This window comes from Nomascus leucogenys, chromosome 16 (genome assembly GCF_006542625.1).
Source record: "Nomascus leucogenys isolate Asia chromosome 16, Asia_NLE_v1, whole genome shotgun sequence".
Taxonomy (NCBI): domain Eukaryota; kingdom Metazoa; phylum Chordata; class Mammalia; order Primates; family Hylobatidae; genus Nomascus; species Nomascus leucogenys.
The window spans coordinates 85353938-85377707 of NC_044396.1; the positions used below are offsets into that span (position 1 = coordinate 85353938).

At 51.3% G+C, this 23770-nt stretch overlaps 1 protein-coding gene across 1 annotated transcript in view; it reads right to left on the minus strand.

The window, feature by feature from the left end:
* Positions 1-22573, minus strand: part of NDRG1 (N-myc downstream regulated 1) — a 59519-nt gene extending 36946 nt beyond the window's left edge. The window contains exons 1-3 of the mRNA XM_030795002.1: positions 22408-22573; positions 9568-9648; positions 5561-5596 (exon numbers count right to left, since the gene is read on the minus strand). Of these exons, the coding sequence (XP_030650862.1) occupies positions 5561-5596; positions 9568-9630 (99 nt within the window). The 5' untranslated portion in view covers positions 9631-9648; positions 22408-22573. The remainder of the gene's footprint in view (positions 1-5560; positions 5597-9567; positions 9649-22407) is intronic.
* Positions 22574-23770: the final 1197 nt, after the last annotated feature.

Genomic DNA, 23770 nt, shown 5'->3' on the forward strand with positions numbered 1-23770 from the left:
GCTAGATTTTTTGACCAGTAGACGTGGCAAAGGTGAACCAGAATCTAGTCCATAAGGGCTCGATCAGCCTTTCCAGGAACAGGGCTGTACTCAAGCATCACGGTTAAGAGAACTGTCTGCGTCAGACAGCCCTGGGCTCAGTGTGGCTCACTTCACAGCTGCCCCCCCTGGGAAAGCCTCGGTTTCCTTATCTGTAAAGTAAGGATGACGGTACAGGTCCCCAAAGATTCAGCAAGAGAGCGTGGGAGGCCCTCAGCGCTGGCCTGGCTCATCAGAGGACACTGAAGTGCATGGCAGACAGGTGCTGTCCTGTCGCTTTGCTGGAACTACCGTGTGAATCTGAGGTCAGATTATGCTAACCAGTCCCCGGGCTGATACGCCCTGTAGGTCCCCTTGACCAAAGCTCTGTCCTTCTCAGTTCCTGGCCCTGGAACCCATCAGGCCCCAGAGAGCTTCCGTCACCACACTGCACTGCATCTTCTGAAGGAAACTCTACAGCAACCCTACACCCAAGATTTTGGAGACTGCTGAAAATCTGGGGGGTGCTTTCATCAGTCTCATAAGCCCCTAACACCTTCCAATCTAAGAAGCCAAATCTAAATGAATACAGTTTTATAGAAAGATTTTCTTTTGGTAACAACCTTGAAAAAGTGTCATTCAACACTCAGATTTCAGTTCAAATATTGTGACTTACTGGGAACACTGAGCCTGTTAACAGCTTACAAGAGTAACACATATTTGCCCTTGGAAATTTCAGAATTCAGATCAGAAAGGCCTTTGCTTGTGCTGTTACCTCTGCCTGGAATGATCTAGCCCCAGTCTCTTTGTCACGTGACTGGCTCCATCTGTCTTTTAGGTTTCAGTGCAATGTCACCACTTAAAAAAAGCCTCAACCTAAGACAGCACCCCAGCCATGCCCTATCCCATCACCTGGCTCTGTATCACCCTTCACTATTATCTTCAAAGCACCTACAGAAGCTGGAATGCTCACATTTGCTTGTTTGTATGTTTGTTTGCCTCTTTCTTCTAAGGAATCAGGATTGGTTTCAAATATGTGCCCTGGAAGCACATGGCTTGAGGTCCCCTTTCCAGCTCTGCGATCTCATGCAAGTTCCCTAACCTCTCTGTGCTTCAGGTCCTCTCTCTCCGTAGGACGGGGACAGGATCGCCGTAAGCACACGTGGGGCACATCTGACATGCTGCCAGACACACATTCTGTGCTCGGCAGTGCTGAGCTATTATTCCAGAATTTAGGTTCCTGAAAACACAGGTCACTGCCTGTCATGTTCATCACTGCATCCCCAGCACCTAAACTAATGCCAGGCACAAAGTGGGCATTTGTTAAAGAAACAAAGGAAGGCACAATAGGGAAAAATGCTCCAACCTCATAGGACAGCTCAGGGAATTAACTCAGAGGGCTCAGCCCAGGCTGGTGCACGATGCTGGGAGACCTTATCCTGACCTCTGCTCTGTCCTTCCAATGGCTTCTCTGTGTGGTCCCTACTTTAATGATGTCCTAAGGGGCAGCTCCTTAGCCGACCCCGGCCTGAGCCACATAGGTTGACCTTCCCTGTGGTAGGGACAGGAGCTCCTACTCTCTGTTCTATCAGTTGCCTGTGTCCTGAGATGGGAGGATGTAAAAGTGCTTTGCAGACTTTCCAGAGAAACACAAATGTGAGGAATTATCTTCGCAGGGAGCAGATAAACTATGCTTTCTAGGTTTCTCAGAATTGGTAACCAAGATTTTAAAATCCAAAATAACTATATGATCCAGTGATAGGGTTTGGCTGTGTCCCCACCCAAATCTCATCTTGAATTGTAGCTCCCATAATCCCCGTGTGTCGTGGGAGGGAACCAGTGGGAGGTAACTGAATCATGGGGGCAGGTTTTGCCCGTGCTGTTCTCGTGACAGTGAATGAGTCTCAAGAGATCTCATGGTTTTATAAAGACCAAGAGATCTCACGGTTTTATAAACGGCAGTTCCCCGGCACACACATGCTCTTGCCTGCCGCCATGTAGGGCGTGCCTTTCTTCCTCCTTCACCTTCTGCCATGAATGTGAGGCCTCCCCAGCCATGTGAAACTGTGAGTCCATTAAACCTCTTTTTCTTTCTAAATTACCCAGTTTCTGACATGTCTTTATAGCAGCTTGAGAATGGACTAATACCTCCAGCAATTCCACTTCTGGGTATATGTCCCCCAAAACTGAAAAAAGGATCTCAAAGAGATATCTGTATGCACATGTCCACAGCAGCATTATTCACAATAGCCCAAAGTGTCCACCAATGGACAAATGGATACGCAAAATGTGGGGCATACATACAACAGAATATGATTCAGCCTTAAAAAGGAAGGAAATGCTGACACCTGCTACAACAGGGACGAACCCTGAGGACATGATGCTAACTTATACCAGCCAGATGCTGGCAAAGAACAAATCAATGCAAATTAATACAGTTTTATAATAATAATATAGTGTATGATTGCACTTGTATGAGATACTTAGAGTAATCAAAATCTAGAGTAATCAAAATCACAGAGACAGAAAATAGAAGGATGACTGCCTGAAGCTAGAATGAGGAGTTGTTTAATGGGACAGAGTTTCAGTTCTGCAAGTTTTAAAGTTCTAGGGATACAGTGGCTCAAGCCTGTAATTCCAGCACTTTGGGAGGCTGAGGCAGGCAGATCACTTGAAGTCAGGAGTTCGAGACCAGACTGGCCAACATGGAAAAACCCATCTCTACTAAAAATACAAAAATTAGCCCGGTGTGGTGGTGGGCACCTGTAATCCCAGCCACTCAGGAGGCTGGGGCATGAGAATTGCTTGAACCCAGGAGGTAAAGAAAGGTTGCAGTGAGCCGAGATCGCACCACTACACTCTAGCCTGGATGACAGAGCAAGACTCTGTCTAAACACAAATAAAAATAAATAAATGAATAAAGTTCTGAAGATGGATGATAGTGATGGCTGCACAGCAATACGAATGTACTTAATATTACTGAACTGTACATTTAAAAGTAGTTAAGATGGTAAATTGCATGTTATGTGTATGTTTCCACAACAACAAAAATAATTAGGGAAAACACTCCATGGTAGTTAGTGGATAGGGTGTGTGATGCTTGGCCCGGCACTGATGCAGGAAGCACAACATCATTGGCCCTTGTCAGTCAGTGTCCTGTCTCCACCACCACTTAACAAGGCTGGAGCACTGTCTCCATTTCACAGATGGGGAAATGGAGGTGAAGCGTCTTGTGCTAAGGGTCAATCACCAGGAAAGGGCACCCATGGGGCTTGCGGTTCACTCTTCCTGGCTCTGGAATGGGGCCTTCACCTGAGGAGGATGGACGATCACATCCCCACTGCAGGAAGATACAACCTTAGTGCCAGCAAGCCACTCCCCTGGGGAACACAAGGAGCTGACATTTCAGCCACAGGGAAGGTTGGCAAGGGCAGCTTCGATCAGGCTGAGGGAGGCTGGTGTGGCCCGGCCCATCCGTGAATGAGCAGATGACCCCTGGGGCTAACTTCCAGCTGTTCTCAGCTCAGAGAACCAGTCAAATAACCAAGGCCATGGTGCTGGTGTCACAGCCACTGCATCTGTTGTAGCTCTGACTGCCCTGGGTGCATTTTTCCCCATTCTCAAGAGGGTGAAAAAGAGGATCCGCTACCATAACTCTCAGCTGCCCCACCATGCCACCCTGAATGAGTGACTTCCCCTTTTCTCTGTCCCTCAGGTTCCCCAGCTGTAAAATGAAGGCTTGGACTTGATAAACCTCAAGATAGTACATTCACCTCCCACCCACCTGGAGCACCTTCGCATGCCCAGCATCCTGCAACATAGAGAGGAACAGGATGGAGCTCTGGCCAGGGCATGGGAGAAGCCTGGACCTCAGCACACGAGTGGTGCAGGAAGAACATGGGCTTCCTTCCCGGTCAGGCAGAGCTGGGTGTGGCTCCCGGTCCCTCCACTCTGGCCTCAGTATACCCATTTGAAAAATAAGGCTAATGGTGCCTCTCATGTTATCATGAGATACTGAGGCATTACATGAGATATTGGCTGGGAAGCTCTCAGCACAACACCTGGCAGGTAGGAAGCCCTCACCAACATCATTAAAACCTACACAAGCAGCAAGGGGAGCTCTCAGGGCTGGAAGAGGCAAGGCCCAGAGTCTGGCACCACTTCCCCAATCACTGCTGAGTGACCTCAGGCAAGTCACTTCCCAGTGCTGTCTCTCTTCTTCTTCTTCTTCTTTTTTTTTTTTTTTGAGACAGAGTTTCACTCTTGTTGCCCAGGCTGGAGTGCAATGACGTGGTCTCGGCTCACTGCAACCTCTGCCTCCCAGGTTCAAGCAATTCTCCTACCTCAGCCCCCAAGTAGCTGGGATTATAGGCGCTTACCACCATGCCTGGCTAATTTTTGTATTTTTAGTAGAGACAGGGTTTCTCCATGTTGGCCAGGCTGGCCTCGAGCTCCTGATCTCAGGTGATCTGCCTGCCTCGGCCTCCCAAAGTGCTGGGATTACAGGCATGAGCCACTGCACCTGGCCCTTTCTTCTTCTTAAACACTGAGGTCAGGGTGACCTCTAGGGACAGCCTGACACAACCAGGATGATGAGAAAATACACACCTTGGCGGTGGTATGGAAAGCCTCGATGATCTACTAGCCAATGCTTCCAGCCCCTCTCCCAACCTTTCCCTTCCTTCCAAAGACAGTGCAAGATTCCTCGCCTCGGGATGGATGGGGGAACATTCATGAAATCAGAGATTCAAGAGGAAAAGCGGAGTTGTTTTGAGGTAAGGAGGTACAATAGAGGAGTGAGATGCGGACGCCTGTGCAACACACGGGTAGAGGTTCAGGTGAGAACACTTCAGCCACCTCTGGCTGGTCCAGGGGTGCGCCTCTCCTCCTTCAAGGAGACCACAAGCTCACCATATGCTCAGGCGTTCTGCCCCACCCTCCAAGAGCCCAGCACAGCATGGGACCCACCCGAGCTTGGGGCTAACGAGTCCAGGACTTAGATTTCCTGAAGTTCTGACCCAGCCCTCAGCTGAGAGAGCCCAGCCTGTTCTCCTGAGAGCCTGTTCTTGGACACGGCTGAGCTGCACCCCCTGGCCCGCCCCTGCAATCCTGAGTAAGGATGGAGATACTTCAGTTCTGGGCCAGTAAACCACAGAGAAGGCTGGTTTCAGTTTCCCAAGCGGAGCCAAGAACATCAAGCTTTTGCTTCCGTTCTCTCCCCTCACAGGGTCCCAAGCCAGCCCAGCATCACACCATTTTCCCCACACACGCCCCACCGTTCTGGCCAGCTCTTTGGGGCTGAAACAGGCGGTGTCTCTGTCCTGCTTTCATGGGAAGTGACTGGTTCCTGATTCTCTGGCCAGCATTCAAGTCAGCTTCTGTCAGGGAGCAGCAGCTGAGGGTGCGGACCGAGCTGAGACCACTGCCTTCTCTCCCCTTGCCCTCAATGTTTGCGCAATGATCTACTTAAACCAATGGAAAGAAAAAGGAAAAAGAGAAGATGGGATGAGGAAGGGGAAGGAAAGCCACATCCTCTACTTGCCTGGACATCAAACTCTTGCAGGAGGCCAGTGATGGTCTGTGGAAAGACAAAAAAGATTGTCAATTTCATCTGTTTTCTCTGTAAGAGAAATAATGTTGGGACATATGGGCCTTTCTATGACCTAAATCTGTACCTACGCTCCCTCCTTTGTGGGGTCTCCCTAATTCCTCACAAAGGCAGGCTTTCCTTTTCTTTTCTTTTTTTTTTTTTTTTTTTTTTTGAGACGGAGTCTTGCTCTGTTGCCCAGGTTGGAGTACTGCAAGCTCCACCTCCTGGGTTCACGCCATTCTCCTGCCTCAGCCTCCTGAGTAGCTGGGACTACAGGCACCCGCCACCACGCCCAGTTAATTTTTTTTTTTTTTTGTATTTTTAGTAGAGATGGGGTTTCACCATGTTAGCTAGGATGGTCTCGATTTCCTGACCTCATGATCCACCTGCCTCGGCCTCCCAAAGTACTGGGATTACAGGTGTGAGCCACCACGCCCAGCCTAGACTTTCCTTTTCATCTCAAAATAGAAGTCCAGCAGAAAAGCAGACACATTAACTGAACTCCTTTCTGACAATAGCTTTGATAGATAAAAATCTGAGGGTCTAAGCTGATCACAAGCTTGAGAGTTACAGAAATTTGATATCTGACTATTAACTAGTCTCCCTGGCTCCACCCATGTGCTATACTTTTAAAACTCAAACCTGACCACATCATGGTCCTCCTTACATTTTTTCCATGGCTGCTGTCATCTGGACCTGGATTAAATTTCAATCTCTTGTGAGTGGAAGAGGCAGCGGAGACCTCTAAGCATTTCCCTCAATCTAAAAATTCTGAGTTTCAGGCTGGGTGCTGTGGCTCACGCCTGTAATCTCAGCACTTTGGGAGGCTGAGGTGGGTGGATCACCTGAGGTCGGGAGTTCGAGACCAGCTTGACCAACATGGAGAAACCCCGTCTCTACTAAAAATACAAAATTAGCCAGGCATGGTGGCACATGCCTGTAATCCCAGCTATCGGGAGGCTAAGGCAGGAGAATTCCTTGAACCCAGGAGGCGGAGGTTGCAGTGAGCCTAGATCACACCACTGCACTCCAGCCACTCCAGCCTGGGCAACAAGAGTGAAACTCCGTCTCAAAAAAAAAAAAAAAAAAAAAAAAAAATCTGAAGTTCAGCCCAAATTCTATCTTTTACCAGAGTTGTCCATGGCAGGACAGGCCCAGGAAGACAGAGAAAAGTCCCATGTCCCCTCTGGCCTGGTGAAAATGTGACTCGGAGGACCAACTGGAGTCTTGGCTGGCCAACATTTCTAAGAGATGCTGCTGGCATGTTTTCCTCCTGACCCAGAGACGGAGTCCCAACACTCTGTGAAAACTGAGCCCCAGCCTCACCCACCACAAACCCCCAGAAAAGAAGATGGCTCAGCAGAGCAAAATGCAAAAGTGATGAGGGGAACAGCATGATGGAATGGAGCCCCCATTAGATGGCAGGGATTGGAAGACTAGATGTCAACACAGGCCCTCGTGCTGGGGATTCAAATAGCTCCACATCCCCTGGGCTGTGAGCAAGAAACATCAGGGACTTTGGGTGAATTCAAGTGGAAGCAAACGTGGCTGGCACCTATACCATTGCCCTGTGTGTGTATATGTGCACGTGAGTGTGTACTGGTGGGAAAGAATGGGGAAAGCCATTCTGTACAACAAACACCAACCTTCAAAATGTCAGCAGAGTACGGTGGCAATCTAGATTGAGGACAGACACAAGGAAGAACTTCCCAATAGTCAAGCCTAATTCTAATCACTTTGCTGAGTCAATCTAAGGAATTGAAATAAATTTATTTCCGTCTAAACCTTGAAAGAAAGGGTAAATATTCACTGAGAGATGCACTGGCATGTAACCCTGAACGGACAAGCTCTTAGAGATGTGTTTCATATATAAAATGTTCTAAGGATTCCAGTAGGCTGCCTGAAATAAATAAAAAATGTTGTTTTAACTGCATTTACCCTTGGACCCAGTGATGCCACTTCTGAGAACTTTTTTCTAGGGCTCTACCTGCACATGTATGTAATGACACACATGAAAGATACAAGGGTGCAAATTTCTTGCAGCTGTCTGTACATAGCAAAAGCCCGGAAAGACACATGTGTTCATATACTGGGCACTGGACAAATACATGTGGTGGAATACTATGTACCTAAAAAGAGAAAAGCAAGTGGATTATGGACTGATGTTGAAAAGATCTCCCAGAAATGTCAAGTGAATAAAGCAAAGTGTGGGATACCATTTTCACAGGGTTTTTTAAAAGGGAGAAATAAGAATATGGTGATATGTATTTGTTCTACCTAGAAGTTTCTGTTTGATTGTTTCAGACTATGTCACAGACCCAGAGTTAAGAGGACATGGATTTAGAACCTGCACAGTATACAGCAGGGGTTCGTACACTGCAATCCGCCTCACCACATTTTAAATTTTTATTGGAACACAGCAAGTACATTCACTTATAGACTGTCTATGGCTGCTTTCTTGCTATAATGGCAAAGTTGAGCAGTTGCAACAGAGATCATGTGGCCTTCAGTGCCTAAGATATTTACTATTTGACCCTTTGCAGAAAAGGTTTGCAGACCCTAGTGTAGAATGATAAGCAAGTATTCTGTAGCCTCCCCAGGCTTGGTTTCTAACTCTAGTTATACCAGCTATCTGAATGAACTTGGCCAATCCCCTTCCTGTCTAGGACCAGTTTGTTTTTATTTTTAAATCTGCAAAAGGGGAAAAGAGATGGTTGCCTCACACATTTGTAAAGAAAAGTCTATGAAATTATGAACCTAAAACAGAGCAGCCACATGTAGAGTCATAAGGAAATTAAATGAACAGTCTATTCACCAACGTCAGCTGGCCTGGGTTTGATTCCATGTCCCACACTTTGTAACTATGCAAAGAAGACAAATTAACCTCCCTAAGACTCAACTTCCTCCTCTACAAAATGAGTACAATCACCGAATCTGGGACTTGCATGAACCGAAGTTGAAATACGGTTGGCGGAGAAGCAGGCCTGCAGGATGTGGTTAGTGCATGGTAATTATCATTTTTAAAAGCATTTAGTTGGCTTTAGACTAACTTCACTTTTGGACCAAAGCTTCCACATTTTTAAAAAGACATATCATCAGAGGCAGTTATGAGGCTGAGTGAGAATTGGGACGTGAACATGTTTTGAAGCTACAATGTCAACTGTGCAAATGCAAAGGTTCATTCGTCTTCAGAACAATCAGCCCAGGATGGGCCCTGCCAGCCCAGCCTATAGGACAGGGGCTTCTGTTTCCAATAGGAAGGGCTCTGTTGACAGAAGAGGTTTGCCCAAAAAGATAATAATAGCAAGTGAAAAAGTGACTAAGCATTGTCCATCTCCTCTATGGCAAAGTTCTAACTAGGTCATTCCATCCTCACTTGGCCCCATGAGGTTAAGTCCTAATGTCATCATTTTACAGATGAAGAACTAGAATATGAAGATACTGAGAGGTTAGCAAGTGGACACCAAGCTGCAAAGTGTCACAGCTGGGATTTAAGTCCAGACAGTGTGGCCCCAGAATATGTAGCTTTAATGAGAGCTGAGGCAGGCAGTCCCTATGGGCAACTGGGCTCCATGTTGCATGTTCTATAACCACAGAATGTTAGACATGGGAAAGCTGAGAGAACCTCTGGTTCGATGTTTTCACTTTACAAATGAGAGCAGAAAGGCCCAGAGAAGTGGGCAAGGGGCCCAGCCCTCAATCCTATGGGACTTGAACCAGAGCCTCTCACAACTTTGCATTTCGAGGAAGCAGTGGACACATGTGTTATGTGTGTATGCATGTGTGTCTGTATGCTGTGTACATGTGTGTGCAAGTCTGTTTGCCGTGTGTATGCTGTGTACATGTGTATTTGTGCAGTGTTTGCATGCCCGTAAGTGCAAGTGTGAGCTCCGGCGTACTTGTATGTGTCTATGTGTACATGTGCCTGTGATGGGGTAGCCAGGAAGATCTCCACTTACCTCCCCTTTCTCCACCAAAGGCTTCACCTCAGCGAGGTCTACGTCCTGCATCTCCCGAGACATGTCCCTGGTGTCACCTGCCTGCAAGGAGACAAAGGCCAAAAGGTCAACACTTCCTGCTGAGAGGTTTCCTGAAGGAAGCAAATCCAAGACCAATGGTGAGAAGGCCAGGCCTGCACACTGCCCAGCAGCTTCACCTCCCTCGTGATGCACGGCAGGGGATGAGGAGGCCCCTTGTACACACAGCCCATGGACCCAACCCAGTCTTCCCACTGGGGCCAGCGCAGTGGATTTCCTGGGAGAGGACACTGAGGCTCACAGACACTACCCTCCCAATGAAATGGATGGATCAGGCTCACAAACAGGTCCCCATACCAAGTTCGGGCCCACCCACCATACCCAGGATACAGCTCACTGCATTCTAGAAGGGGACCTGCACTGCTGATCCCAAAGTCAGGCAGCCCCAGTGTGACAATGAAACGGGAACACAAGCTCACACGATGCTTACCATGCCTAGGCATAGTACAAGCTTCGGCCTCACAGTTAGCCCTAGCAGAAGGCTGGTGATGCAGATGCACAGACACACAGGCACATGCGTGCATGCACACACACACACACATACACACCCCATGGTGCAGGACTCTCAGCTACCTGCTAAAAGCGAAGGGGGCAGAGGAAAACCTTAAGCCAAGGAGTTTGGCGGGCACTTGAACGCACAGTACAATTGTGTAAGAAAAAGGACCTCCAAGGCAGAAAGCACTTCCTGGACCAAAGCAGGGGATGGGCCAGAGGGGTTACCTGTGCTCTAACACAGGGCAGGTGCAGAAGTGTGGGCTGCAATACCAGACTGAAGCACAGCCCAGGAGGACTCAGAATGCTGCCACTGACTCCCTTGGGTGCAAGGCTTGAGCAGGTGGTGATATCTGTTAAGCATACTTCCAAGAGCTGAATCTAGAAGCCAGAAGTATAACCATGTACTCTTCTAGATCAGTAGTCAAGTTAGAAAAACTAAATGCCCACCAATCCCTGGGGTGAAGCATAAAAAATGCAGAATAAGGTCAAGTATTACAGACAGCAGCAGAGGACTGAGGGAGAAGGAGTAAGTGACAAGAGGGAAGAGCCCAGGCCACCCACCCAGGTCACAGATCCAGACTTTCTGAATGGAAAACGCCTGACCAAAGCCCTCACACAGCCAGCTGCAGAGTGGGAACCTGGGCCCCGCACTGCCCAAGGCCCCTTGGATGCAATGGTAGAGAGAATGCAAGCCTCTGAAATTCCTGCCTAGGGCTCCTGTGAAGACCCAGGAATTCCCAAGAACCTGGTGAAACACCTCTTAGAGGTTAGCCGGCAAGTGCAGGCCACCCCAAATCTACCCCGGATCCATCCCTTGTGCCAACACATGGCATTCCGTGGGCAGATCCCGCTCTCCACTGGGGTGCTCTGGTCTGGGGCCCCAGCATGATTTTCCCCAGTAGATAACCAGCCCCACAAGAATGCCTTTATACAGACTTTGGAGTCTATGCTCCAGAACATTCTGAAAACAAAGTCGGTTTTATATTTGTGAGCATTCCTGGGCAGCTGCCAGCTTGGAGGCAGGAGGCATGAAAGGCCCGGGTCTGTTAGCCTTGCTAATTCAGCAGGTTTGTGGTCCCAAGACCCTGGCCTGTGGGACACCTCGCCTACATGGCCTAGGGAGCCTTCCAGAAACCCAGGGCCCTGCCAATGCCACCCCTCATTCTGAGAGTGAAAGGACTTCTCATTTCACAGGAGCTTCTTAGCATACCCTGCTCAGCAAAGGACGCTAGGGTGAAGCCAGGGGGCTCTCACTGTCCCACTAGGTGGGTTCAAGCAGTCCTATCTGTGAGCTTCATCAAGCAGGTGGCTTGTTCTTTTCTCCACCTCTAGCTCCCAGCACGAGCGACTCCCCTAGACAGAGAGTCAGGCTGCAACTCCCTCTCTGAATAAATGAGCAATGTAGGTCAACAGCATGCTTTCAGTAAAATTCACTTTTAAATTGTTGCTAAACCCCAAGAGTGCAATGTCTGGAAAAAAAAATTCTACATTTAAAAGGACTCGAGAAATGCTGTGGTTCAGCCCAGTTTGGTCAGTTCTCTTTGGCTTCCAGAAACCGTGATCACATTAGGATATGGTGTCAGTCTCCACCAGCTCTCTCCTCCAGAACAGAAGAGACAGAAATGTCCATCTTCCCTGTTTCCTCTTTATGCTATCCAGCACCTTTTTCCTTCCTACTGCTTAGCTTCCCAGACCACATGAGGCAATGGGTTAAAAAATCACTGTGTCTCCTAGAAAAACCAAGTTCTTGAGCATCTGTTTTTGGGAGCTGGTGGGGCCTTCTCTGACCCAGACCCCTCAGTGCTAAAGGCCTTTGGGAAGTCTAGAGATAAAACTGCTGAGGATGATCACGGGGTGTATCTAAACTCGGGGGGATTTTATCTCCCAGGGGACATTTGGCAATGTCTGGTGACATTATTTATTGTCTCCCAAATGCTTCCATTGATTTTGAACCATTTAGGAAGTGTCCTAGACTCTGAAGTCTGCCAGGAGACTGGATAAAGCTTTGCACTAGTCTGGGGGGACTCTGGGGGCTGCAGGCCTCGGGGTAGCCTGCATGTTGGTCGCGTCCTGCAATACTAACGCCGCATGAACCAAGGACTGCAGAAGGTGCTTTCTGCAGGTTGACTCAGCCAGCTAGCTGCTGGTGGTCCACCATCTGGCCAGCCTGCAGGGCAGGGGGAGAGCGGTTCCCTCACCTCAGTTCTCCCGAGTTGGGCCCATCAAGCAGCCCTTACCTTGTCCCTGATGCCTCAACCAAAAAACTTTTCAAACTTTTTTTGCAGGAGCTTTTATCCAAAGGAAATCATGTAAGGAAGTTCAACATATAAAAATGTTAAAAAATAAAAATTTTAAAATTTAAAAAGCCAAGGTGCTTCGGCTGAAGCCAGGGAAGGACCTGAACCCCACTCTACCCTGGGACTTGGCTCCCTACAATCTGCCCGCTCCCAGCCCCCACGCCACCAGGCTGGCCCTCAAAGAACATCTGAGTTCTCGGAAGCAGGTTGCAAAACTCAGGATTTATTCAGAGGTTTCTTCCCATACTAGGTTCTATGTGCCCAACACAGAGCTCAGAACAAAAATAACACCAGCTATGGCGATGAGACTGGCTATGGGACTCATCTGGGGATCATGAGCAAACAGACCCAGTTCCTGCCCCCAAGGAGCTCATAGTCCCGAGGGGACAGGCGCTCCCTCGGGCTCACTCATCAGGCTGCATCTGGGCTGTGTCTACTGTCCTGTCTGTCCCCCTGGAGGGCAGAGCGGATGCTGTCTGGACAGCATCCAGGACAGCATCTGTGCCTCCTGGACAGAGATCCTCAGCTCAGCACTGCTGACATTTGGGCCCTGCAAGCAGCCTCTGCCTTAGGGGCTGCCCTGAACATGGGAGGAGGCTCAGCAGCATCCCTGGCCTCTGCCCACCACACACGCCCACAGCATACACCCCAAGCTGTGACCAGCAAAAGAATCTGCCGTTGCCAAATGTCCCCTGGTGCGACATCCACCCTCCTTTGGAACAGCTGATTTTAGTAATTCCTAGTAGGTAACAGTATCCAGAAAATGTCAGTTGGATGCATTCTGATTTAATCTAGTGCATGCACATGCACACACACACACTCTCAAATGCACTCACACATTCTCTCACACTGACACACTTGCAAACTTTCATTCTCACATTCATTCTCACATTCACACACTTATACTCACACATACATACATACTTTCTCACAAACACACTCATTCTCACACACTCACACATTCTCACACACTGATACACTCTCACTTTCATGGACTCTCACATTCACAGTCATTTATACTCACACGCACACCCCACCACCTTCATTCACGGAGGAGGGGGTGGGCCCAAGCAGCTGCCAGCTGTCCTGAGCTCACCCTGCTGGCTGCAGCACAGGGGCTGGAGTGGAGCCAGATCCGATGTTCACACTCTTCCTTCACTCCACTCTCCCCAAAACACTTTTTCTGGGATTCAAAGTCACCACCCAAGAATCATGGAAGGACCCAGTTCTAGCAGAAGACGCTGTCTTCTGGTGTCTGTGATCTCCTTCTGCCAGCAGGAAATGGCAGGTGATACGTGACCTGGTTTGGGGGCTCGGGCTGGTGCCTCCACTCCTGCTCCCTCCTCCCAGGCACCTGAGGCCCTCATGGCTTAGCAGGTGTGGGAGGTGGAGCCTGTCCCTGGGCTTGAGGTCCTTGCTGGACTCCAGTCCCTGCCCTCCCTCTGCCTTGCGCAAAGTCCTAATCACCGAACACTGGGACCCAATAGAAAGCATCAAAGTGGTCCTCTAGCAGGTGGGGCGGCAGGGTAGGGCCACATGCAGCATGGCGGGGGAACCAGGGCTGACTCCTAGCCCACCTGCCCCGCCTTTGGAGTGGCTTGGGACTGACAAACAGTGTCTCCATCTCCAAGGCCATCTTTGCTCCCTAAGAAGCACAGAAGAAACCCCTCCAGCAGGTCTCCTTCAGCTAAAACCCAGCTTAGCACCAAACACAGGGCTCCAGGTCACAGCACCAGCTGCCAGCCTGTATCTTCACTTCTTCCTTTCCCATCCACCTGCCTGGGAGGAATTCCTAGAAGACCAATGCCAGAGAAGTGAAAGGTAGCCAGGAGCTGGGGGAAGGCTTGCAGGTCAGACGCTGGTGTCACCATTTATTAGCTCTGTGATCTGCATAATTTATCGAATCTCTTTTTAAAAATGTATTCTTCATCTTGATTTTTAGAGAGACAGGGTCTTGCTATGTTGCCCAGACTGGTCTCGAACTCCTGGGTTCAAGTGATCCTCCTACTCCGGCCTCCTGAGTAGCTGAGATTACAGGCATATGCCACCATGCCTGGCTGTCCAACCTCTTTGCCTCAGTTTGCTTGTCTGTCAATGGGCATGCTAACTCCTGCTCCCAAGATCAGCAGTGGGGCTGAAATTCAAGAATGGCATGGAGAACCTGGCAAACACCTGCTTAATTCATCAGCATACTTTCCTTTCAGGGTTGCCTTGGAGATGCCAAGACATCTGTGAGGATGCAGCCTGGGTTTCAGTCCTAGAGTCCCAGCGAGGAGAGGGACACATGGAAAATGCTCAGCAAATGCCACCAAGGTTTCTGATTATCAGGCCCAATGCATCACCACTGGGGCCCTTCTCTCCACCAGCACTGTCTGTCTGTCAATGAGTAACGAGGGCCCAAGAGGGGCTACACAAATATCCTTCCGGTCCAGCAGACCCAGGAGAGTCGGCAGAGAGCTGGATCACAGGTTCCAGGCAAAGCCAAGGCCAGGATCTGCCCGAGGAAGAAAAGAACGTGACCCGTGACCCTGGGGCCTGGGAGGGCAGTGGGCAGAGGCATCTTGGGTAATCTGAGGCCACTTGAGAACTGTTCAACAGCCCCTGGGGGACTGAGGGGGACACACAGAGCCTGCGATTCCCAAAAACCTCAGTGGGGCAGCAGGAACGCTGGCCTAGGAATCAGGGCATGGGGACTCTGCCACCTTCCTATTCTGTGACTCTGAGCAAGTCACTTCCTCTCTGGGCCTTGGTTTCTCCATCTGTAAAGTAGGCACAGTGTACGTCTATGGAGATCACGCTGTCCAAAACAAACTTACACAGGCAAATGGAAACCCAGGCAGCAAGGTGCTTCACCAAGACAAAAGGGCCACAGGGTCTTACCAAGGTCCTGCCGGGCTCAGCTCTGGCCAGATTAGCCCCACACCTTGGACGAAGGCCCCCACTTCTGCCAGTCTCAGACTCCTGTCTGTTAAGACTAGCGCCCTGCTCCAGCTCTGCCACCCATCTGTACACCCTCTTGAGCAAACTCTCCTGGGCCCCCCCACAACTCCCACAGGGTGGGGCTGAAGGGATATCCAGCAGAGAAACATCCATGATCTGTTCTAGAAGTTCCAGGTTCCACCCACCAGGAAGAGCAGCCACAGGAAGGCAACGATGTAACCCTACACAGACACACCACAGAAACAGCACCAGGAATAGTATCTGTGGCACTAACTGGGCTCTAAACCCAGTACTTCCTTTAAGCCTCACAGAAACCCTAGGAGGGAGGTGCCAGCATGTCACCATTTAACAGATGGGGAAACTGAGGCACCAAGAGGTTAAGATGTGTGCCACAAGTCAGCAAGCATCAATCTGGCACAGGTTAAAGCAACCTTAAAGGGAATGTTGACAATCATCTCACATCGCCCTAAATATATCCACAGTCCTCACCACCACCTGTGGCCCACATACAACGTTGTCAGGTGGGCTACATGTGACCGTGAGGCTTTCAGCGTGTGGAGGTCAGCTGGGACAGTCACATGCCTCTCCTCCACCCTGCACAGTCACCACTGAGCCATCATGAGTAGGCCTGAGCTTTTGGCAAAACCGGCGTCTTGAACTTTTCTCCCTTCACAACACCCAGAAGGTTCTCTGTTTTCAGCTCCCCCATAGTACCCTCCTAAGATGGCCAACTCAATGCTTTGGAAAAGCGTTCACTCAGCACACTGTGTCACTTGCTCCTCAAGGAGGTTCCCCCGGGAGAGGTTGGGTATTATACCCAGTTCACAGATGGGCAACCTGAGGCTCAAAAACAAACACAAAGGCCCACTTGACTTCCAAAGGCCACATGTCTAGATTCCTCCCTGCTGAGGGAAAGGTGACAAACTCACTGGTTTGTTGTGGGTGCAGGTATGGCATTCACTCCCTCGGGGGAGGGCAGACAGCAGTCCCCTGGAGGCCTTCAGTGAAGCAGATAAAGGGAGAGCAGGCGGGAATTGTTGACAAGGGTAGCATCGATTGTCACCAACAGCAACTGGCCCAGATTCCACCCTCCATAACATGCCTGGTTTTAAGGCCACATGAAAGCCAGTGTTCTCTCCAGCACATTGTGCTCTTTATAGAACAGATTTTAAAAGGAGGGAAAAAAATCAACGTGTGCTGTGGCTGTTTGCTATAGCAACTTCCCCAGAAAACTGCCGAGAACAGCACCATTTCTGCCTGAACCTCAAGGAAAACCACCTTGAGATGGGCCCTGGATAGCCCCGCCTTACTGTGGATACATTCCTTTGTCATTTCTTTGCCAAAAGAGATTTTGAAGTCAAGCTACAAAGCAGTTCTCGGGCTCTCTTGGTGTTTTCTGGCCCTTTTGAAACTCAAGGCCCTGGGGAGGGTGAGGAAGTTGGCAGTCTTCACGCACTGTCTTTCTTAACTAATCAACTCAGCAAACAATATGGGTGGATTCACTGGACCTTCAAGAAAGTTCCCTGGTTTAGAGGTTAGGGAAATGTATCAGAGCAATCAAAATCAAGGAAACAGTACAAATGTCACGCAGAGAACAAAACCACACTAGGAACTCCTCGAGGGCCCCTGTGCTTTGCAGTGGAGCCTGAAACCCAGGAGGCATCAGTGATGTTTGATATTCAAGGAATGAAAAAGGGATCACTAAGAAGGTGAACCCCACTGCCTCCCTCTCAAACAAGCCAAAGCTGCATTCACTCCCTGGGTGTGGGTCCAGAGGGGCTGGAGCTGAAACTGAACTGCTGTGTGTTCAACTTGAGCACAGCACCAGGGAGGTCAGCGAGAGTGTCCCAAACACAACAGCAGGAAGAGGGAGGTGTCAGGAATCTTGTCAGGGCCCACCTCTTTTCTGCAATACAACCGAGATCTTCCTGGAGATTCTCAGTGGAGTTTTGGCAGCACGAGTAATTTGTTTGGCAGACAGAAGACGACCGTCTGAGGGGACGAGGTGAGTAACTGGAAGTCCAAAGGAGGACACTGGTCTCCTCAGAGGATTATTCTGTGAAATCTGCGGGACAGGCATAGGCTGCGCTGGATGGTCTGAGATAATTTGTGGAAATCGCACAAATGGAGCCAGTGTTAGCAGAGGACGAGGAAATGGATTCCTCATACAGAACCCTTTGTCCCGAGATGGGATGCTAGCCACGCTAACAGGATCCGTCCCCAGAATGGTCTTGCAGTTTCCACCCTCCGGAATGGGCCTCCGATCTTGTCTATGCAAGATGGTCCAAGTTACTTCCTTAATCAGTGGAGGTGTCCTTTCCACCACCACTAACACAACACCTACTAAGGACAGGCTCTCAGGTTTCATGGGAGACATGCACAGGTCCCAGGAAGGACCCAACCCAGCCTCCCCTCCAGCAGGGGACAGCCAAGGAGGCCTTTCTGGAGAAAGGAGGAGAGTTCCATGATTACAAAAGAGGAAGAAGAGGTGGTAAGCATTCCCAGCTGAGAGAGGCCATAGACCCACCTCTTAAATGGCCCTCTCACATCCATATTTGAAGAGGGTTACTGGGAATCTTCTTAGGTTCCGTGGGGGTGGGGCAGAGGGTGAAGACAGGAGAACAGGGTGGAGACTTGGGCCCCCACCCACCTCTCTTTAAACAGAACTCTATGCAGATTTAAAATGTATAGCTGCAGAAAGGCCCCCCGCAGATTTAAAGAAAGGAAAGATTAAACTGCTGGGGAGGGCACTCAAGGCCCCCAGACTGTTAAGGAACCTCACTTTCTACCAGCTCAGTTGCAAGAAAACCCGCTGGACTCAAAAGGTCAGAGATGGAGCCCAGGCAGGTAGGGGGTAGGCAGGTCTGCAAACAATGTTAGGTGGGAAAGTCAAAGATCTGGGTCAAAGAGACTTGCTTACAGCCCCAATTGTGTAATCCATTCCCATTCTGTAGTGCTGGGGCTTACGCCCCACCCGAGGGGGCCCAGGTTTCTTTTCACATGGCCCCCACCCCGAGAACACGGCTCCAGGTTGGCACCCACTCATGGCCCTCTACTTCTGCTGCCGCCTTCCTGTGGGGCCTCAGTGTCCCCAGCCCTTCTGCCTACCTGCCTGGACCAAGTTCTCAGCCAAGACCGCTATCTAGCCTGCCTCTGTCTCCAAGTTGAAAGATAAAAAGCAAGTGGACACGCAGTACTTCCATCACACAGCCATCAAGAGATGCAGGAAGAACAGCCTGGGGTGGATCCAGGAAACCAAGCTCATTCTCAAAAGGTGGGCCCAGAGGGTGTGGGCGGCCTCCAAGGGCAATGTTGGAGTGTGGAAAGGGCTCAGGAGGCTCACCTTGGCCAGAACCCCACTCACTGGACTCTGGACAGAAGAGTCACCAGCCTGAGCCTCAATTTTCTGACCTGAGAGGTGGAAGGAATGTCTTCTACCTCAGTTAGATGACATCGAACCTCCAAGGCACTGTAGCAAACAAGAGCTATTTACTGAGCATTCACTAATTCCCAGGCACTGCGGACACAGGGTGGCCTGAAGGTACAGCGGCATGCATGGCCACACCTTCCTTTCTTCTCTCCCCTGTCATTCCAGAGCAGAAGTTCTCAACTCTGGCTGCCTGCAGGATACCCCACTCCCAACCCAGCCAAGGGAGCTTTGAAACAATAGCACATCCCCACATGGAGACAGAATCGCAGGAGACTGGGCCTAGAAACGTGCATTTCAGACAAGATTCTCATGACACTATTATGCAACTTACATAAGCTTAGCAAAAAGCAATACCTAGGTCAAGCATTTGCAGGCACTTTCACAGCCTTGGGTAGGTTTAGGACAAAGGGCCCCAGACTCTGCTTGCCAAGAAGATGCCTTGAGAATGTCTTCTGTGGGCGTTACTGACGGCAAACACCTACACACTGTTTTCCACATGCTGAGTGCTGTTCTCAGGTTACACAGATTAATAGTTACACATTCTGATGACACCATGTCTGTTACTCTCATTTTACAGAAAAGCAAACTGAGGCATAGAGCTCCTGATTGCCTTTTCATTTGAGCCTGATTTCTTCAGGTGCCCCAACATATTGCCATGGAAAAAAAACAAAGGCTCTGAAGTCCAACTGTCCGGGTTCAAAGTCTGGCTCTCCCATCTGAGCCATATGGCTACAGGCAAATCCTGAAATCCTGGCCTCAGTTGCCTCATCCATTCAATGGAGCAATACGGTCCAGGCAGCGTTCTTGCGAGGATGAAGGCAGATGAAGGGAGACAGTGGCTGCTCTAGGGGGAGAGAGATGCTGTGTGCCTCCCTGGCATTCCTTCCAGGCTGAGTCAAACCTGAACCCTGCTTGAGCCTTCGATGCTGAGTCATCACGCTTTCTCTCCCAGGACAGGGCCTCTGAGTCACGTCTGGAATGGGATTCTCTGGGGTTGGGTCCCAAGGAAGAACTGCAGCTTTGGGCCATCAGAAAAACACAATGCTATCTTTCTTTCAGGTCCATGTGGAGGCAAGTTCAGGCCAGCGGGTTTCAACATACCCCAGGGGGGCCCTCAGCTCAGTTGAGATCTGTCTTCCGTCATGGGGGCGGCAGCCCCATTCAGTCAAAGGCCAACTTAGGGGGCTGCAGCCTCTAAGCCCCTGCTCTTCAGGCTGGCTTTGCTAATCTCTCAAGAACACCTGATTTACACTTAAAAAAAATCATTCCACTCTGCCCCTTTGGCCTCAAAAGTTGCCTCACCAGAAATTCAGTGAAGATGCAATTTCCTTTTGCCCCTCCATAGCAGGCAGGCAAAATCCTGTCAGGAACCCTTTCCACTGCCTTCAGTCCCACCCAGGAGCCTCCCACAAAGCCGAGCTCCAGCTCAGCTCAGCCTGGGCACATCCCTCCCCATCCCTGTGCCTCATTTTCCATCTGTAAAATGGGAAGAAGTTGGACTAGGTAGGTCCTGTGTGAGTTTTTTATTCCATTCCAAATGATCAAACTTTGTTGCTCCAAAAGAACTTGTTCAGAAGAGACCCAAACAGACACTCCAGTGTCCCTCAAAAGCAAAACCCAACACCTCCACCCATGCACAGTCTATTACCTTGCCGGAAACTCAACCTGCTGGTTCACAGGAAATGGGGACGAAGACCCAGAGCCATCTACTTCATCCCATGTGCATATTTCAACTCCTCCCACCTGCCAGGCGCTGGGCCAGGGGCCAGGTTACAGGGCAGGGTAGGCAAATCCTCCTCCTTGCCCAGATGCAGCTTACATTCTCGTGGGAGACACGGTCCCGCAAAGCTAAGAAGTCACAGGTCAGGGGAATACCCCGTTTTCCATCCACACCGAACCCCTCTCTCTCCCTTACACCTTCCTTCATCCCCCACATTGCGCCACCCCAGCCTGGGGCTGGCTCTGCCGCCACACACACCACACAGAACCGGTCTGCGTCTCCAGCTGTGTGTCTTTCCCACCAGAAGGCAGCCCTTCCAAGACAGGCGCTGGGGTTTGCCCCCTCTGCACATTGCTTATTTCAATCACATTTGTGAAACTCAATAAGGACGCCAGAATTTCTCAACAGGAAGAATCTAGACTGAAAAATTCGCCTTGAAACTGCATTTCTGCAGCAAAAACAGGGGATTTGTATTTAGATATGTTCATTTGAGGCAGCTTAGGAGAAAGTCCCGTGCAGCTGATGGGTATTATAAGGATGTCTACCGCCCTCCTGCTTGGCCACTGGCTGACTTCTGAATCTTAGATATTTCCCAGTAGCTTAAAGAAACCAAACAAACTGAAGTGCCCCCAGCGTCCGTGAGGAAGGGTTGTTCTTGGATGGGCATAAGATAACCAAGGGCCCTGCCTCCCCCACCCACTGCCAGGCATCTCCCACTTCCAAGCCACAGAGGCGTCCTGTTTAGGACCCCCAGGGACAGCAGGGACAACAGGCGGGGGGTACGGGGAGGGGTGGGTAAGGAACCGACCCACTAAATCCCAGCTCTAGCTACTAATTTGACAGAGGCGTGACAGCGTGTTTCCCCCAGAACCAGCCGCATTCCCCACGCCCAGCCCGAATCTCCTCCCGAGGCTGAATCAGAGACCGCGGCGGATCCCCCAGGAACGTCGGAGTAATTCCAGCTGTTCTCCCCGCCGGGAGGGCAGGAGCGGCCAGCACAGGAGGCAGGGGAGGGGAGGAAAGCGGGGGAGGGTGGGCGGAGGCGAAAATGACGCCACTCCTAGCTCCAGCCAGCTCAAAGGGCCGCCAAATGTCCGCGAGACCCCTCTCCCCCAGGCCAGTTCTCCCACGCCGCCGATGCGCCAACCCCGGGTTCCTCCGGGGGCGCACCCTGCCCAGCGGCGCTCGCAGACACTTGCTCCCGCTCGCGTGTTGCACTGTGACACACCCTGGACCCTCCCCCCACACACATGCTTACACTCACACAGGCACACCGCCCTGTGTGTGCTACGGGACTGAAGCGCCACCAGCCTCTCGGATCCACACCCGTTCCCGACCCAGTCCGCAAGCCAGACACACCCACGCCCCCCTCTCCAGCCTCCTTGCCAGTGCTCACCTCTACCAACCCCTCATCTACACAATCGCGCGCAATCTCTCCGTTCCCAGACACATACGCGCGCGCACACACACACACACTCACTCACCTAGTCCCTTCTGCACCCACGTCCAGCGCGCACCCCTGCCAGCGGCGCCAGCTGGGATTCAGAGAGGACGCCAGGAAACGCTATCCTGGTGGTTTTCGGACCGTCTCATCGCCCCCTTCCCGACCTCCAGAACCCCAATCCCCAGCTAGGGGGGAGATGAATGGGACCCTGTCTTTTTTTCCTCCCTTTCCGTAATTGAACCGCCCACTTCAGCGGTGTGTGCACCCAAAGCCCTCTCGCACCCGCGCCCCGGGATGGCCGCGCACTTGCAGCTCCGGGGCGCTTACTCCTGGAGTCCGCGGGGCTACAAAGGGCGGTCCCGGCGCTCCTGCGGCACCGCTCGGGCGGCCCCTTTCTGCTCCGCGTCGCGCCCGGGAGAAGAGGGCGCGGGCTTACCTAACGCGAGGGAGAAAGGAAGGGACGGTGCCGAGGCTGGCGGCCCAGCGCCCCGCGGAAGCCGAGGGCGGAGGGTGAGCTGGCGAGCTTGAGCGCGAGCTGGGAGCCAGGCGAGGTTTGTTTACGTCCCGGCGGAGGGCGACTTTATAGGCGCCGCGGCCCCGCCCCCGCGCCTCGCCCCTCCCAGACCCTCGCAGTCGCCGCACGCAGCCGGGACACACCCCTTCCCCGCTCCCCGCTCCCTCCGCCCCGGCGCGCAGGGCTGGGCTGGGCTCGGGCAGCGCGCGGCGGGCGCCCACTGGAGCCGCCGCCTGTTGCGCAAGCCTCCGTAGGGGCGCGGCCGGGAGGGGCATCGGGGCCTGGGTTGTGGGTCGGCTCTGCAGTCCCCTCCGAGTCCGGGGCCTCGGCCCGTGCAGCGGGCCCGTGTGCCCTGCCCGGAGGAGGCGTTTGTGTGCTTGTGCGTGTTCATGTGCGCGTTCGTGCGTGTGCATGTGGACTTCGTTGTGTCTCCGTGTGGGCGGAGGCCCCCCATCTCTGCCTCAGAGTTTCTTCTAAGAGTCTCGTTGCGCCACGCCCTGAGCGACTCCCTTCACTTCCTGCAGGTCTCACCCGCTCAGCTCTCCAGCCGGATTCAGCTGCCTGCCCAGCAGCCGCCTTCGCTTTCGCCCGACAGGCTCCCTCCGATTCTAACCCTTCCTTGTCGCCAAAGCTCTCGCTGAAATCCTCGCTCCCGCTCCCGTTTAATCTCGTCCATCTTGCCCACCGCCGCCCAGCGCCTCCCCTTCCCCTCATCTTCCCAGTTCTAAGCACACTCACTGGACCTTGCCCACTGGGCTCTTCTCTCATGTCCCACAAACCCAGATGAGAGGATTCTCACCCCTTCCTATTCTGATTTCCTGAACTTTCATGACACACCCTTTCCAACCTTAGCACTGTCCTGCTCTGCTGCTCTGTTTGTCTAACTATTGCCTGCATGTTCCCGTCTGGCCAAAGAAACCAGCAATTCTCAACCCCTACTGCATATGAGAAGTCCCAGAGGAGCCGCCAAATAAAAAAATAAAAAAATAGATAAATAGATAATAAAAAGAGAGAGATGGACTCCAGAACAGTTTAATCAGAATCTCAGGGGGTGCAAACCAACTGGGCATTGGGGTTTTTACAAAGCTACCCAGGCGGCTCCTGACGTGCAGCCAGGTTGAGAAGCACTGCATGGAGGAACATGATTTTATGAATAAAGGAAGTCTGACTCACAGCTGGCACTGTCACTGTCCTCAGGCCACCTGCCCAGCATTGAATTTGCCACTGAGCCCAGGACCAGACCCAGGGCAAGCTCAGGTGACCCTCCCTGCGCCTCCACAGACAC